This window comes from Otolemur garnettii, unplaced genomic scaffold, assembly GCF_000181295.1.
Source record: "Otolemur garnettii isolate 467f Iridium unplaced genomic scaffold, OtoGar3 scaffold00051, whole genome shotgun sequence".
Lineage (NCBI taxonomy): Eukaryota > Metazoa > Chordata > Mammalia > Primates > Galagidae > Otolemur > Otolemur garnettii.
In genome coordinates, this window is record NW_003852446.1 from 1,796,386 (window position 1) to 1,814,729 (window position 18,344).

Genomic DNA, 18,344 nt, shown 5'->3' on the forward strand with positions numbered 1-18,344 from the left:
AAGGTGCACTCTGACTTCCTGCACAAGGTCTTCAAAGCACGAGCTGACCAGGAGAAGGGGAGGACTTTGGGATCCTCCTCAAGACACTCACACAGGAGTGTCCTCAAAGACACTCACACAGGACCTTTTAAAGCCAAGGTGATACCTTCTTGCTGAAGGGGCTCACACCCGCTTGTCTTCCTCTTCCAGGTGCCTGCATCCTGTGGCCTCTTGCCTGCTGTCCCTAAGCATAGTCATCATGCCTCGTGGTCAGAAGAGTAAGCTCCGTGCTCGTGAGAAACGCCGCCAGGCTCGAAGTGAGCCCCAAGATCTCAGTGTTGCTCAGGCCTTTGCAGCAGAGGGAAAAGAGATACCATCCTCTTCCTCTGCTATTAACAAGGGTGCTTCCCAGAGCACCCCTGCTGCAAGCGGTCCTGGGAAGTCTGGGAAAGGCCGATCCACCCGCTCAGGTGCCAAGAGCCAAGATGAAGAGCGTCCAAGCACCTCCAGTGCTCTACCTCAGAGCTTAGGGAATGATCCTCTGACCAGGAAGACGGGCATGTTGGTGCAGTTTCTGCTAGAAAAGTACAAGATGAAAGAGCCCATCCGGAGGTCAGACATGCTGAAGCTTATGAACAAAAAGTTCAGAGAGCACTTCCCAGAAATCCTGCGGAAAACCACTGAGCGCATGGAGCTGGTGTTTGGCCTGGAGCTGAAAGAAGTTGACCCCAAAGGTCGCTACTTTGAGCTCTCCGGCAAGCTCAGCCTTACCAGTGAAGTGGGCCAGAGCGATGGCAGGGGCTTCCCCAAGAATGGGCTCCTGATGCCTCTTCTAAGTGTGATCTTCATGAATGGCAACCGTGCCTCTGAGGAAGAGATGTGGGAATTCCTGAATGTGTTGGGGATATATGATGGCATTAAGCACTTCATCTTTGGGGAGCCCAGGCAGCTCATCACCAAAGATTTAGTGCAGGAAAAGTACCTGGAGTACCAACAGGTGCCCGGCAGTGATCCTCCACGCTATGAGTTCCTATGGGGTGCAAAAGCCCATGCTGAAACGAGCAAAATGAAAGTCCTGGAGTTTTTGGCCAAGGTCAATAATACCGTTCCCAGTTCCTTCCAGTCCCGGTATGAGGAGGCTTTGAGAGATGAGGAAGCGCGAGCCCGAGTGAGTATTACAGCTGGGGCTCGTGCCACTGCCCAGGCCAGCACCAGTGCCACTGCCCGGGCCAGCACCAGTGCCACTGCCCGGGCCAGCACCAGTGCCACTGCCCGGGTCAGCACCAGTGCCACCGCCCGGGCCAGCACCAGCACTACTGCCCGGGCCAGCACCAGCGCCACTGCCCGGGCCAGCACCAGCACTACTGCCCAGGTCAGCACCAGTGCCACTGCTCAAGCTACCACCAGCACTACTGCCCAGGCCAGCACCAGCGCTACCGCCAGAGCCAGCACCAGCACCACCATCCAAGCCAGCACCAACACTACCGCCCAAACCAGCACCAGCACTACCGCCCAGGCCAGCACCAGCACCACCATCCAAGCCAGCACCGACACTACTGCCGGAGCCAGCACCAGCACCACCATCCAAGCCAGCACCAGCACTACCGCCCAAGCCAGCACCAGCACTACCGCCCAGGCCAGCACCAGTGCCACTGCCCAAGCCATCACCCACTCCAAGGCCACATCTAAATCCTCCCAGCCCTAGGGAAGTCTGAGGTAGCCTTCACTTTGAAGTTGGAAAGGGCTGTCAACCTTCTAGGTAGTAGTATGTGAGTTGAGGCTGGACAGAGCACAATATATGTCTTTTGTTCATTCCTACAATTCAGATGTAACTTGTAGATTTATCTTTTTTCTGCTTTTGCAATGTATTCCTTTTAAAGAGGCTTACTTAGATTCATAGTTGAAGTTTAGGAATGGCACAGATCACACAGCTGTTTATCAACTTTGAGTAATAGTTTGGCATTTTGTAAAACCAACTGAAAATGCTTGCTGCTTTTATTGAGATCGAGTACAAGAAAAATAACATTGGAATAGGGGTTTGCTTTACCACCTGAAAGAACCCCAGAGTAAAACAGCTGGAGTTGTAAGCTGGTGGGGAGAAAAAAAAGTAGCCAATTCTTGTTTTTTCTTATTCCCGCTATTCTTTTCTTTTGTTAAAATTAGAAGATATATGTATACCTTACTTTGCTTAGCTTATTCAAGAATGTTGGAGAAATTAAAGCGTCATAAATTGAGAGCTCTTGTTCACTGGTTCTTTTGTTCCCCAAACATGAATTGGGCATCTCCTCTTTAAAAGGCTCCTTGCTTATTCTGGGAACGTGTGGACAGAGGCGGCCCAGCCCCTGCATTTTTAAGTCCATGAGTAACTATTATGTCAAAAACGGGGAGGTGCACTATAAGACCTGAAGAGCAATAAAAAAAGGGGTAAGGAGGGAGGAGATTCCAGGTAGGGGCAGCCCAGCGGTCGATACCCTAAGACAAGACAGGCTGGAACTAGGGGAGCTGCTGGGAAGTCCCTCAGTGGGAGGGAATTTTAAATTAGCCTACAGCCAGAGCTAGATGAGGCTGTTGAAATGACAAGTGGGATCCAGGCTGTCAGATAGTGACTTCAGAGTGGAGAGACTACACCTGCAACAGCAAACTGCTCCTAACAGTTCCTGGGGGATATGGAGGGCCAGGGAGGAATCCCCCTGGGTCCCTGTGCAGGTGCACACGGAGCTCTAAATAAGCAGTGTGCACATTTGGTGTGAGGAAGTTTCTGAGGGTAAGAAATTTCCTGAAACAAGAGTAAAATCCTACCTTAAGGCAGGATTCTTGAGCCACTGGCTGGCCCTCTTCATCCTGGCCTGGGGGAGCCAGAGCGCTTCATTAAAAGGGAATCCAAGGTGGCACCTGTGGCTCAAAGGAGTAGGGCACTGGCCCCATATGCCAGAGGTGGTGGGTTCGAACCCAGCCCCGGCCAAAAAAAAAAAAAAAAAACTGCCAAAAAAAAGGGAATCCTAATTAGGTATTTGGCATAATATGGCAAACTCAAAACAAGGTGCAGATTTTGGGTGGTGGCAAAGTGAATGAAGACGGTGATGGGTTAAATGCAAGCACAACTTGGGGGGGGGTTGGTTCTCTACACAACTTCTGGGTGCTTCATGGTGCCCTAATGGGATTCTACTTCACACCCACATGAAGTGACTGATCATACAGTGGGAAAGTAACTAATTTGATTTGCTAAGCACTATTTTTCTGATGTGGTTTTCTTTGTCCTGGGACATTGCATATTCTCTAACATCTGGATTTCAAAAAAATTCCCAGTGTGGTACACAGTATTGCCTGATATCCAAATAATCATAGTAAATAATTGTCATTTTAAAAAGTCTTTATACTTGCCAGGCACTGTACTATGTTCACAACAGCCACTGCATACACCCATCAGTCCTAGAAGGCAGGGCTTATCTGCTTCACCAGATGAAAAACCCGAGGCTCCCAGAATTTACCAATGTGCATGAGTCCATACTACTGGTTGGTGGCAGGGCTGGTGTTAGCCTTGGGGTCTGAGTTTGTCTAAAGCCAACACTACCCCTTTCCTGCCAGCCTGAGGCGGATTTGGTGTGTTATAATTCATATTTCTCTTTGCTACTCCAAGAGTTAGCTCAGGCAATAAAAAAAAGACTCTATGCACAAACTATTGGTTTGGAATACATAGCCAGAGCAATGAGAATATCAAAATAAGTGGATGGTATAAAAAAATGAGATTTATTTTTTTGAGGCATTGTCTTGCTCTGTTACCCTGGCTACCATGCAGTGGCATCATCATGGCTCACAGCAACCTCAAACTCCTGGGCTCAAGTGATCCTATTGGCTCAGGCTCAGCTTCCCGAGTAGCTGGGGCTACAGACTACAGATGTGCCACCACACCCTGCTAATTTTTCTATTTTTAGTAGAGGCGGGTCTTGCTCTTGCTCAGGCTGGTCTCAAACTCCTGACCTTGAGCAATCCTCCTGCCTTGGCCTCTCAGAGTGCTATGTTTAGAGGTACAAGCCTCCATCCCAGGCCAAAAGAGACTATTGGCAATATGATAATCTACGTATGTATACAATGTCAGTTTGCCTCAAAAGATCAGGGGCTCACAAAATGATCCTACTTCCCCACTCCTTGCCTATGACATGTCAGTCTTCTAGAACTGAAGTGACATCATAAGCTAAGTCTGGCTGGGATGGGAAGGACGTAAAAGATCAGCTGACGGCACAGCCTTGCCCAGATGTGGCTCACCCTGACTTTCCCTCAGAGGTTTCAGGAAGGTAAAGATCTGAGGGCTGCGGATTAAGGAAAGTGGAGGAAAGAGTTCCAGGACTGGTCAGCTATCTAGGTGAGGACCCTGCATGTGGACTGAAGAGATCACTCTTCCTATAATCAAAGAGACTGCCCAGTGCTCCAAGCCGGCTCTCAGCCAAGGGAAGGTAGACAGAGCTGTGGGCTGATTTCTGCCTGGGAGGTCTCAGAGGTGAGGGATTTGAACTATGGGATTCTACAAAGGGAGGAGACCTAGGCCCTGATTGGAGTCCAGTAAGGAAGCCGAGTGCTATCTAGGGAACTGCTCTCCTAAAGGGAGGGAGACAGCTCCACTCCTTGCCAGTGTTGGGTGACTCACTCAGGGGTAGCCAGGTACAGCAAGCCTCAAATTCCCCTTCTAAGGGAATAAGGAGGTGACAGCTTTGTTCAGAGGCTTTTAGACTGAAGACAGTAGAGAGACCTCTAACAAGCTAGGAGAAGAGAGAGCGTATGCCCACTGAGTTGTCAGTACAGGGTGCCTGCTGGCAGGGGGATGAGTTGGCTGAAGAGCCCTTTCCTTTCCTATTAGGGCATCCAAGGGAAGTGAGGGCCAAGTTCAAGGTGTCAACTTGAGCACAGCAAAGAGAACTGGCCCAGGCCCTGTCAATAGTTACAATATGCTTAATGTTAACTAAGAGGTCCCCCCACCGCAGAATAGAGGTCCCCACTACCAGCTCTTGCTGTCACCCCAGGCAAGCCTAGTGGAACTGCTAGGCCCCAGTGTAAGGTACACTCTAACTTCCTCCACAGAGTCCTCAGAGGACAGGCTGACCAGGAAAAGAGAGCCTTCTGGGATCTTAGAGCAGCGTCCTCAAGGACACCTTCACAGAGGCCTTAAAGCCAAAGTTGTATGTCCCTGTTGAAGGGGTTCATGCCTTCTCACCCTCCTCCACCAGATGCCTGCATCCTGTGCCCCACTGCCACACTCCTGCCTGCTGTCCCTGAGCATAGTCGTTATGCCCCAAAGTCAGAAGACTAGGCTCCATGCCTTTAAGAAATGCTGCCAGGCCTGACATGAGTCTTGAGGTCTTGAAGGTGCTCAGGCCACTGTAACAGTGCAAGAAGAGTCCTCTCTCCTGATCTGATTTTGGGGGTGCTTCCCAGAGCAAGAGCAGTGCCAGGTCACATAGCGCCCTCCAGGGGCCTCAGAGAACTCCATCTTTCACCGCAACTTCCTTAGATGTTTCACATTCAGGATATTATGACGGTGACAAGAGCAAAGAGAAGACAAATTCATGGCAGGCAGTATAAGTGTGTTTATATCAGTGGTCACTAGAGTGTAGTCCCTTTAAGAGGCCAGGTCTTGCAGATACTTTATAGAATGAATGTCTTTTCCAATGAGAGAGAACTTGTCACATCACTCTTTAAATCAACCCAACAGGTGCAAAAAAAGGAAAAATAAGTGGACTTGATCCATATACCCACAAATACTTGAGAATGGGAGGAAAATAACGGAGGAGAAAGAGTTTTCTTCGGAGCCCCTGAGATGTGTGGTGATGTCTACTTGGGGGTTTAGTTTGCATTTCCCTATTTACTAACGAGGTTGACAGCCTTTCCATCAGCCCACTCTGTTTTTGGATATCCTCTTTTATGGGACATGTGTTTGAAATTGGTATTCGGTATTATATGAAAGGAGAAAAGGTTAGCACGCCCCTTGACAAGAATGGAAGAGGCCCTTGGGCCTAACAACACGCATACACCTAAGGCATTGCACCTACTCTGTGGCTTCTAACCATAGTTTTTACACAAGAGAAAAACACTAAACACTATTAAACTCAAGTAGGGGGAAAGGAGAGGAGGTAGGAGGGACTGGGGAGGAGGGGGAGGTTTTGGCATGCTCTCACCTAACAGGCACCATGTATGGCACACTTCCTGGGTAAGGGCCACAACTACAACTTAGACTCTACCTAACAGATGCAACATTGTAATGCAATCATCTGCGCCTTCATATTAATCTGAAATTAAAAAATGCAATTGGTATTCATTTTTCTATTAGATTGTTCACTTTTTTCCTTGTTTGTTTTTCTATAAATTATATACTCTGGACATAATTCTTACAGATCTAATATGGTCTATAAATATCATCTCATACATAGAGCTTGTCTTTTCATAATTTTGATGGTGCACATTAAAGAAATCTTTTATTTTCAAGATTTTGCTCAAATTTATCAGTGCCTTAAAGTTTTGATTTTTATTTCTTAAGAAATCTGTTCCATTTTGAGATACAATCTTCAACCTGTTTTCTCCTAAAGTGTTGCACTTCCCATTGGTTCTTGGACTCAATTGGAATGGACCTTCAGGTAAGTTGCAGTTTTGGCCGGGGCCGGGTTCAAACCCAACACCCTCAGTATATGGGGCTGGCGCCCTACCCACTGACCTACAGGCGCTGCCCAAATCATATGTTTTCTAATACTTAAAAAATGGCATCTTGGCCCATCTCACAAGACAAAAATGAAGGTCACAAGATTGACTTGCTCCTTAAAGAGCCTCTATGGCCCCTTTACTCTTTTCCCCAAACAACATTAAGCAGTATTCAGTTTGTGCCCACTGACTTAAGCTCTCTTCTTGTGCGATTTCTTCTTCCCTCAACTTAAATATGCCTGAATCTTTCATTTTCTCCACCAACAGAAATAAAATGCTCAATGGTTCTCAATGGGGGATAATTTTGTTTCCCCCGCCCCCAAGTCACATTTGGCAACGTCAAGAGACATTTTGTCACACTAAGGGTAGGGGTGCCACTGGGATCTAGTGGCTAGATGTCTGCAATGCTGCTAATCAGTGCCCCATGACAAAGAATTCTTCAGCCCCAAATGTCTATGGTGTGGAGACTGAGACATGCAGAGAAACAATGGCTCCAGAGAGTTTTGCCCATGCCAGAATGACTTCCTCAAAGAGTATAGGTGGCAGAAAACATGGTGGCCAAGTGCAGTTCTGTTACCTCATAGAAGGAAGGTCTAATTGTTAGGGCCCTCTCTAACATAAGAACAACATCAGTGCATCAAACTGGCACCATTTCTGGGCTGAGAGAAACCTCCCACAGGCATATTTCAGTAGAACATGTTTCATTCACTGCAATATGTATAAACTGTCTTTAGAGACATGTACACAGTGTGACTTAGTTAGGTACAAGAGAAAGCAGTCCTACTTTCCAGTCCCATTTGTTCCCTATAAGAATGGAAAAGTTGCTAATTGTATATTGAGTGTTAAGACAAATAATGGCAATTCAGAACAATTTAAACTCCCACAAGAGGGAATTTGACCAAGAATCTCCCTGGACAGCCATTTAGTAATTTAACTGAAATCTGATTGCTAGAGGTACAGAATCAATATACATCACCAACAAGTTCAGTGGCTTCCATTCAGGGGACCACTTTCCCTCAGAAAGAAATAATTCACTAGCACCTGAGAAACAAAGAGATTCTCCTCAAGATGATTCAGTCACATTTTTAATTCTTATGTTTAACTTATGACATAAAACATATGAAATTTTGCTGATTCCATATAAATAATATTGTACCAGCAGACGTCCCGAGGTCATTAATGAGGAGGAATGAACTAATCTTTAGGAGAGAATCTAAACCAGTCAGGGTTCATTATTGCCTATGTTATCAACCTAAAGAAAATCTTTATTCTTTATTTAAGGACATACTACTAAGGCTATTTTCTGTTAAATGTAGTGAAAAATCACTTCCAGAATGATGGCATAACAACCTTTGAAAATTAACTTCTACATAAAAAGCTTGAACATGCTATAAACCAACTAAGCCTAAGATACATCTATAAAACACCATGCCCAACAAGGAAGTGTACCTCACCAAGGTACACAAGGAATGTTCTCAAAGATAGACCATATATGTATTCAGTCACAAAAACATATCTCAATAAATTTTTTTTTTTTCAGTTTTTGGCCAGGGCTGGATTTGAACCTGCCACCTCTGGCATATGGGGCCGGCACTCTACTCCTTTGAGCCACAGGTGCCACCCTATCTCAATAAATTTTAAAAATATGAATCATACTAAGTATATTCTTCAATCGCAATGGAAAGAAAGTAGAAATCAACAGGAAAAAGAAATTTAGGAAATTCACAAATATATAGAAATTAATAATTCTATATTAATTCTCCTAAATAACCAATAGGTTAAAGAAAAAGTCACAGTGGAAATTAGAAAATATTTTTGAGATGATGTACACAGCCCTATTTTGAAATTAATTCATAGCTTTCATAGGAATGTGAAACCTAATTATAGCCTTAGAATATGGGAAGGGGGTGGGAGAGGGGAGGTGAGGGGGGTGGATGAGGGGAGGGAGGGTGATTGGTGGGGTCACCTGTATGGTTTATCTTACAAGGGTACAAGTGAATCTTTCTAAAAGCAGAGTATGAATGCCTTAACTCAATAACTAAGAAAATGACATGAAGGTTATGTTAACCAGTTTGATGAGAGTATTTCAAAATGTATATGAAAAGAGCACACTGTACCCCATGATTGCATTAATGTACACAGTTATGCTATAAGAAATTAAAAAAATAAAAAAAAATTTTAAAAAAGAAAATATTTTGAAATGAATGAGAATGAAAATCCAACACACCAAAATTTATGAGATATAGCTAAGGCAGCACTCAGAGGAAAATTTATAGTTGTAAATGCTTACTTATATTAGGAAAGAGGAAAGATCTCAAATTAAGAACCCAATCTTCCACATTAAAAACCAGCAAAAGAAGAGCAAAGTATAAGCAAAGCAAGCTGAAATAAGAAAATAATATCTTTTTAAAAAAAGAAAAGAATAAACAGCAGAGCAGAAATAGACAAAACAGAGAAAAGAAACACAATAAAGAAAATCAATGAAACCCAAAGTGTGTTATTTTAAAAGATCAATAAAACTGACAAAACTTTAGCAATACTGACCAAAGGAAAAAAAGAACATCAAATAATCAAAGTCAGGAATGAAAGAGAAACATCATCACTGACATTACAGAAACAAAAAGAATTATAAGGAGCAAGATGACAGATTAAAAACAGCTCCTTACTAGCCCCTCACAGCAAGACAGGGGAACTAGAACTCAGCCACCTCTAGCTGGGGGAACTTACACAGGGATGTTACTTCGAGGGCACAGTGAAGCAGTGATAGACTCCAGGAGTGGATGAGGAGGTCTGGAGCTGAGAAGAGCTGGTACAAAAGGCAAATACTTGAGTACAAGCAGTGGCTGACCACTGGATGCTGCTTGATCCTCTCACTAGTTTCAGCAGTTTAAACCGCTCACTGGAGCTATTTAGTCCAAAATCAATAAGCTGCAGGACAGTCCCTTCCTGTCCCCAGACTTTGTGAAGAACTCAAATAGACAAATTATAGGTATCCCTGAAGAGGAAGAAGAACGTCTAAAAGGAAAGGAAGCCATACTGGAAGATATAATAAATGAAAATTTCACAAGTTTCACTAAAGATTCCAGATCTTTCCGTTCAGAGGGATATCAAAACCTGGGTCATCTCAACAAGAGTTTTTCTTATAAATTAAGGTAGCAGACTTGACTTTTTTTTTATTAAATCATGGCTGTGTACATTAATGCAATCGTGGGGTACAGTGTGCTGGTTTTATATACAATTTGAAATGCTTTCATCAAACTGGCTAACATAGCCTTCATGGCATTTTCTTAGTTATTGTGTTAAGACATTTATATTCTACACCTAGTAAATTCCACATGTACCCTTGTAAGCGGCACTGTAGGTGTGGTCCCACCAATACTCTCCCTCCACCCATCCTCCTGCCTCCCCCCTCCCCCCTTTCCCCTTCTTCTTAGGCTATAATTGGGCTATAGCTTTCATAAGAAAGCTACAAATTGGTTTCATAGTAAGACTGAGTACGTTGGATACTTTTTCTTCCATTCTTGAGATACTTTGCTAAGAAGAATATGTTCTAGCTCTATCCATGTAAACATGTAAGAGGTAAAGTCTCCATCTTTCTTTAAGGCTGCATAATATTCCATGGTGTACATATACCACAATTTATTGATCCATTGGTGGGTCGATGGGCACTTGGGCTTCTTCCATGACTTAGCAATTATGAATTGGGCTGCAATAAACATTCTGGTACAAATATCTTTGTTATAATGTGATTTTTGGCCTTCTGGATATATACCTAGTACAAGAATTGTAGGATCAAATGGCAGGTCTATTTTTAGATCTCTAAGTGTTCTCCAAACTTCTTTCCAAAAGGAACGTATTAGTTCGCATTCCCAGCAGCAGTGTAGAAGTGTTCCCTTTTCTCCACATCCACACCAACATCTCTGGTTTGGGGATTTTGTGTTTGTGGGCCAATCTTACTGGAGTTAGATGATATGTCAAAGTAGTTTTGATTTGCATTTCTCTGATGATTAAGGATGATGAGCATTTTTTCATGTGTCTGTAGGCCATGAGCCTGTCTTCATCAGAGAAGTTTCTCTTCAAATCCCTTGCCCACCCTGAGATGGGATCACTTGTTCTTTTCTTGCTACTATGTTTGAGTTCTCTATAGATTCTGGTTATTAATCCTTTGTCAGAGACATAACTTGCAAATATCTTCTCAAAACTATGGAACGCTTCATGAATTTGTGTGTCATCCTTGTGCAGGGGCCATGCTAATCTTCTTTGTATTGTTCCAATTTTAGTATATGTGCTGCCGAAGCAAGCACCAGACTTGACTTTTGTTTTGTTTTTAATTTAATCTGGTAGTCTACATCTATTACTGGGTAAATTTAACTAATTTATATTTATTATTTGATATTTGTACTTACATTTTCCTATTTTTAGAGGTTACTCATCAACTTTTGAAAACATATTTACATGTAAAATTTTCTAATCCATACAAAGTTATTCACCTTTACTTATTCTTCTTCCAAAGATGAAGATTTTAGCATGCTCTATGAATTGAGCAAGCCCCATCATTTTATTGTTGATTGAAACCTAGTTCAACTCTTGTTTACACAAAGTAATTGCTTTTTTAATCATTGAGTTTTTAGTCATTAATTAAACTTACTAGCATACTTCATCCATTTATTTGTACATTGCTATTTCATACATCTTAAGCATTCACATCTAGATTTCAGTTTATTTTACCTGATTCTTTAGCTTCAGTAACTACATTTTTCATTCTGTTTTGTTCTGGGTTCTTTCATTTCTACCCACCTTTATTCTTTTAAGTCTGATTTGTTTTATAATTTCTTGGTTTTTTTATGAAAACTTAGTTGTTCCATCTAACAACTTAGGCATACTTATGACCCATTCTCTTGAAAAATTTTACACATTATTCTAATGTCATCCTGAGTGAAATTATGTTTTTGACTGGTGATTTCATCAACTATCAGCATACAATTTCTTCCCTGTCTTTGGAATTTCAGTTTGCAAGATCATTTTGAGTCTTTGAGAAAGAGTTCTTTCTCTGACCTGCTGCTACTGCTTTCCAGTAGGTTTTTAGTACTTCAGCCTCTGGGTCGATTATACAGGATCAGGAGGTCTTTGTAAATTCTGGGCATCAGCCCTGTGAGGATATCAGGGATAGCTCAGATCCGGTGTGATAGGAGAACAAGAGGCAGGAGAACTTTGTGCTGCCGCACTGCCTAGGTAATGTTTAAAGACAGAGAAGCAGACAGTCTCTTTAGCTGGGGAAATTTAGGAGTCAGTATTTCAATACCCCAAAGGGAATGTTACTTGAAAATGAATCTAACCGATTTTATGTTGTACTATTTGGCCATAAATGACATAGAAAGATTTTTTAACTATAACTTCTTTTCTTTGGGGGGATATATCAAGGCTTCAATAAATGAGCCGACTTTAAGGAATGTCAGAACATGAAAAAAATATTCCAAGGAGCAAAGGAAGCACCAGAGCAGAGGAAGATGGGCAGGGAAAGAGAGAAACACGATGGAAAAAGAGAAGCAGGCAGAAAAACAAGGTAGGGGAGAGAGGGCCAGAAGGGAAGGACACAGAAGCAGACTGAGGCAGAGAGAAAGAGATCAGGTAGGGGTGGGGAGAAAGACAGCATGCAAGACAGCCAAAGGTAGGGAGAAAAGGACAAAGCTTGCAAACAATATTGTGACTAAGTCGGAGGGATTCTCTTTTCTTGCTTTTATAACAGAAAACATGGCCGCAACCATGCGGGTAGGCACGCCCCATTTGCTGAGTCTGGTGAGAGGATAAGCCAGAAGGGAGGAAATGGTAAAAATGACTAATCGTCCTATCAGTGGAATGACCGCTTCCAAGCCTGAGACAGAAGGCTGCTCTTTGCTAGCGGTTGCCCAGCACAGACAAGGAGCACTCCCACTGCCTCTGGTCACTTCTAACAGCCAGGCTGATTTGATAGTCTCTTCAATAACCCATTCATCCACAGCCTTATATTAGTTTTCATCCTGAGGAACACTAATTGCCCTTAGGCTGAGAGCATGTGGAAGGCGTTGATTGATGACATGGAAGTATTTTCCACTTCGGCAACAGCAGCTATGTGCGTCTTGGCTGATGCACACTTCCCTGCCCAGATGGTAGGTGAGCTTATTCCAGGGCCAGGATTGCAGGAAACGTGAGCCCTGATCAACAAACTAGTAGTTGGGTTAATAGAATGAAACACACACTATTAACCCCATCCTAATGACTGATTCTTCCCTCTCAAACAGCACATTCAGCTACTCGCATATGGCCTAATATTTGGGGGCTTCTCTGAGCGTGCTTTCATTTACCCAAACCTGTCCTTGTTTGGGTTGCCTCAGATGCAGAACCTGAGAGAACAGTGCAAGTAGTTTATTTGGGAGGTACAGATCAAACTGGCAGGAGAGTGGGGAAATGTGAAAAGGGAGAAAAGGCAGCCAGGAAAGATGATCAAGTCAGCTTCCACGGTGGGCGACTAGAGCTTAATTCTACAGGAAAACTTGGAGAAATGGTGTAAAACCCAGGCCTTGAGGTTTTTGAAGCCAAGGAACAAGGTGGGTGTGAGATATTTATACATCAAATTCTACCAGGCATTAGCCTCTCCTGGGAAGTATTGGATCCTGGAAATTCCAGCCTGCCCTATGTATGAGTACATTGGTCTTCCATTTAAAAAAATGTAGACATTGGCAGTTGTTTAGAATAGGCTAAAATGGAAAGGCTTGAGGGATACGTGGGTTTCTACAACATTTGCCCAAAAGTCTCAGTAGAGACGCTGAGGCTCGCTTCACTTACTGATCTCCTCTGAGAATAGCTTTCCATTGCGAAAGGTTCACAGCATGAAATGAGGCTCAAAATCAAAATGCGATAATACACCTTGAGTTACTTTTCCCATAAAGCGCGAGAGAATAAAGATCTTAGGCCCTGTGGGCCACAGGGTTCCTGTCACAGCTACTCATCTCAGCTGTTGTAGCAAGAAAACAATAGGTAAACTGGTGAGCATGGCTATATTCCAATAAAATTTTATTTTACAAGATGAGACAGCAGGCTAGACTTGACCTACCAATCTATGAACTGTGATTTACTAACCTCTTAATTACATGAAAGATCTTTGTGAACTTTAGTGCTATGGACATTCTCAATGGCATTTATCCCTTACTTGGTAAGCCATTGGAATTCACTATCCCTGTCATGCTAAGGGTGGAATTCATAGTTTCTTCCTTCACACAGCACAGGTTTACTGAGCACCTCCTCTGTAAAAAGCATTATTCAGGCCCGGGGTTCAGGGATAAGACAAACAAAATCCACACCCAAGACCTGGAAAGAGATTCCTAAACCTGTTCTTCCACCAGTCTGTACCACTAGAGAGCCATTCCTGTGGATCAAAAAGTAACAAGTGCAACTAAAACTCTTTCAGTACCTGGGAGAATTGGGTATAGGCCACATTACTAATGAAGCTTAAGTAAGCTTCAGGGACCTATGCTCGCATTGGCTCTATCCAAGGACCTGGAAGGGGCCCTCGCAATGATTCATATGCTCATATGGATTTGTCAAAGTCACAAATACAAATACAAGACATGATTGATGAAGGCCGCTGTCTGTTTTCACTCTGACTTGTCCTCCATCATGTTTCCCCTTGTGTTAGGTGGTTTCCTGATTTTGTCCTTTGAAACAGCACTGTAAACTATCAGTAGTCATTACAAAGTATTTTTTATGACAAACTTCATCACTGTGTGGCCTTTGGAGTTACAGTTTATTGGAACTTCTTTCACACAACTTGCCTTTCAGGAGGTATGAATTAACAATCTTGAAATAATTATTCACGATGGCTCTTTGGTGCCCCTGTAGCCAAAGCACGGTGGGGGAGGGCCGATATTTGTAGTCACAATAACTTCTAGCTTATGAATTACCGGGAAAACATAAAATGACCAAAAGGTATGCCAAACGATTTAAGGAAGCAAACCACCTAAGCTTAGACTAACAGCTCAGGAAAATCTAAGCAAAATGTATCAACGCTAAGATTTGGAAATTTACAAAGCCACCTTTAGCCCATTCCAGACTTTCCAGACTTGTATTCATCCCGGAGTTAAGCTGAGACCTATAATTTGATAACATTTAACTAAGGACCAGTATCCATGAAAAATCCACAAACACAACATCTGCATGTGGATACATATACATAGGTATTTCAGTGTATATGCACATAGGTAACTACATCTGTTTGACATTAATGTAAAACTCTCCTAAAACAAATATTCAAATACTAGGAAAAGGTAACATTGTTATTTTTCTGTTGTGCCCAGGAGTTCCACAAAGACCACACTGCCAAACAAGTTAAATTGAAACAGGAGTCCTTTTTTTGAAGAGCCAGCTGGCGACTGCCTCAGTGTCACAACATGGGGTTTCTGAGAGCCCCCCTGAGTGCTTAAAGGGTTGAGTTTTTAAGGCTTGATCTGCATCTTGGTTGGCACACAGGCTTTCCAGGTGTGTCTCGGTAGGGTAGCAAGCAAGCATTGTATAGAAGCAGAATTTTGTGATTAGTTAGCCGTACATTTTTGTTTTAATATTTTCCCCTCTACATCTTAGTTTCAGTACTCCCCCCATACATCTTAGTTTCAGTACTTTCCCCACCTGGTATTTTTTAAAAGTCAGTCCAGGAACAGTTGGTACCTCTCAATCTGTTTCCCAGGGAGTTAGCCAAGCAAGAAATTTGGAGTGAACTAGAAGCAAGAAATTAATTAGTACTTTCCCATCTATCTTGGGAGTGAACTAGACTTATTTCATTTTTTGTTTTTTGAAAGCTTGTAGCCCAGAAATTTGCCAGGAGTTAACTGATATTTTTCCCTAGGCCTGACACCTTTCTGTCTTAGCCTAGACCCACTAGGCCCAACATTTCCAAATACAGACGGATTATGTACACAATAGCTACCATTTATTGAAAGCTTAATGCATGCCAAACACCATATAACACTTCACACAAAACTCAACAAAGTCTCTGTTAAATTGAGGCATTAAGAGGTAGGAGCTTTCCCAAGATCAAGAACTGGTAAGTGATGGAGCTAGGATTTAAACTCAGGTATTTCTAACTCCAGAATCTGATTTTTAACTATCACATAGTCACTTCGAGTATAAATGCCCTATCAAAAAGATAATGTTGTCACGAAACTATCTAGTCTAGGTCCTTGGGAATGTATCTTATCTGTCCCCCAAGAGTCGTTGTAGGAAGTTGGTATTTGTATGTCTGGGCTGGCGCGAGTGTTCAGGCACAGAAATTATTTTCTCCTGGTGTAAATAATAGTGAGGAATTCTAGAACTCACTCTCCTGTTTTTCCTTTATACTTTTTTCTGTTACATCAGTAACCCCCACGGTGATTCTATTTGTCCTCCAGTGTAGGAGAGAAGCTCCCCTTGCTCAAGACATGGCAGTTCGCCTCAATGTGCTGCTCCAGGAGATTGGTTTTGAGAAACATCTCTTTGAAGATCGAGCTTCTGTACCTGCCTATAGATATGCAGGATTATGCAGAGTGACTCTCTATAGGAGGTGTGGAAAATCAGCTGGGGTCGCAGCTGGGGGTGAACAGACCAGTCTTCCTGCATTGGGTTCTATTCTCTGCCTTCTCTCTTCATTAACATAATCACTAGTTTCCATTTGGGCTAAAAGGAACAGACAGCCAGGCTCCTTTTTGTTTTTACTCTAAACAAAATCAATTGTATATGTGTTCCTCAGCCTCCACACTAAATTGTAATCTTAAATGGTAGCTTCCTAATGTTACTTCACTTCTTTGTATATGTGTTAAATTCTTACTAAATGATGAAAAGTATATAAGGTAATCAGTGAAGTTTAGCTGGGCTGCCGACCAGAGCGAGTCACGGTCTCCCTTGAAATATTCATTCTGTCTGCAGTTCTTTCCCCTGCGTCCCCGATCAGAAGCTCCAAGAATAAACAACAACACTCCAGTTTCCATGAGCTTTAGTTTCTGACAAGCATATCTATTCTCAGACCCACTGAAGATTGGCACCCCACTCTACCCCCTGGGGATCTTTATCTAAAACAGACACAGAGTCTGTACAAAGTTTCTATATGAAATATATAAGTTTAATTTGTTTGTTTCTCTTTCTAAGAGTAAAGAGACAAGGCTACAAATGATTGAGGTGGAGCTTCAGCGGCACAATCTGTTAGCACACAGTACTTAATAAAAATAATTGAAGTATAAGAAGGCTCTAAGTAACATGTACTCAAGGTTTGGAACTAACTTGATTAAGACTGTCCCTAAGGGAGGCTGGGCATAGTAGCTCATGCCTGTAATCCTAGCTCTCTGGGAGGCCAAGGTGGGTGGATTGCTTGAGCTCACAAGTTCCAGATAAGCCTGAGCAAGAGCGAGATCCCATCTCTCTAAAAATAGCCGGGTGTTGTGGTAGGCACCTGCAGCCCCAGCTACTCGGGAGGCTGAGGCAAAAGGATCACTTGAGCTCAGGAGTTTGAGGTTGCTGTGAGCTGTGACACCATGGCATTCTACCAAGGGCAGCAAAGTGAGACTCTGTCTCAAAAAAAAAAAAAAAAACTGCCCCCAAGGAGGTGACATTTTTTTTCTTGGTAGTCACATTGTCTTAGAAATTCCACTCAATTTCTTAATAAGTCTGCTAATATCCTCCAGCTTAAAGATCAGCAGGAGCACACCTATATTCAAACAAAGTTAGCTTTATTGACTTGTTAAAATGAGAGTGCCTGAACATGATGGGAAACCATAGAGCATCTCAACAGGGGGTACTACGAAGGATTAGTATTTAGACTTGGAGTAGGTGATTTGGGGAGAGGTTCAGGAAGCAGGACTTTATTCTGGATTAGAGGCTGTCAGGAAATGAGGATGAATCTGTGATTGGGTATCTTACTAAATCCTATCTAAAGGAGAGACAGCTCGCATGAAGCTAAAGCTATTACTGATAAAGCAGCAGGAGTCACTGAGATGAGCCGAAATAGGGGGCTGTTTGGTCATTTTTGTGGCTGGCACAATGCTCCTGTTTTTGTGTTCAGACACGATTACGAGGTGGTCTTATTTTGTCTTGATGCATTATGGTCACAGATAATCATATATGGGATTATCTGATGCTGGTGCTCTATGAGATTGTTTATGTTCAACAGGAGAACACCATGGCCTAGTTCTGAGTGCCAGGCTGGCTCCCAGCAGCAGCACCAAAGATTAGCTGATAGGACCAGACCAACTCCTGAGCATTAGGGATATTTTACACTTGCTGACTTTTCTTTTATTTTTCTAGTTATTGTAGTTTCTTTTTACAAAAGTCAGTCCACAATAGTTGTACATATTTATGGGGATATTTATGTGTGATATTTTGATACAAGTTTACAATTCTAATGATCAAATCAAGGTAATTTGGCTATCCGTCACCTCATGCATGCATCATTTCTCTGTATTAGAAATATTCTAATTTCACTGGTTTCTATTATTTTTCAATATACAATACATTATTGTTAACTATAGTCACCCTCTTGTGCTACTGAACACTAGATTTTATTCCTTCTATAGAACAGTATTTTTGTACCCCTTCCCCATCCCCTCAATATCCCCTGCCACTACCCTTCCCAGCCTCTGGCAACCATCATTCTATTCTCTATCTTCATGAGTTCTTTTTTTTTT

General features: G+C 42.7%; 1 protein-coding gene and 2 non-coding genes across 3 annotated transcripts; 2 read left to right on the forward strand and 1 right to left on the reverse strand.

Annotated features, from left to right (window-relative positions):
- Positions 1-238: 238 nt before the first annotated feature.
- On the forward strand, positions 239-1,684 carry MAGEB17 (MAGE family member B17). Its single transcript, XM_023514346.1, has one exon. It carries the CDS (start codon positions 239-241, stop codon positions 1,682-1,684), a length of 1,446 nt encoding a protein of 481 aa, XP_023370114.1.
- Positions 1,685-5,921: 4,237 nt separating this feature from the next.
- Positions 5,922-6,046, forward strand: LOC111726031. Its single transcript, XR_002773933.1, has one exon. It is a non-coding gene; the product is annotated as a U6atac minor spliceosomal RNA (small nuclear RNA).
- A 4,814-nt stretch (positions 6,047-10,860) lies between these two features.
- Positions 10,861-10,967, reverse strand: LOC111726003. The gene has a single exon (XR_002773908.1). It is a non-coding gene; the product is annotated as a U6 spliceosomal RNA (small nuclear RNA).
- Between the last annotated feature and the right edge of the window lie 7,377 nt (positions 10,968-18,344).

Excerpts from the sequence above, each read along its gene's own strand:
- MAGEB17 (XM_023514346.1), top strand. The coding sequence starts at position 239 with ATGCCTCGTGGTCAGAAGAGTAAGCTCCGTGCTCGTGAGAAACGCCGC.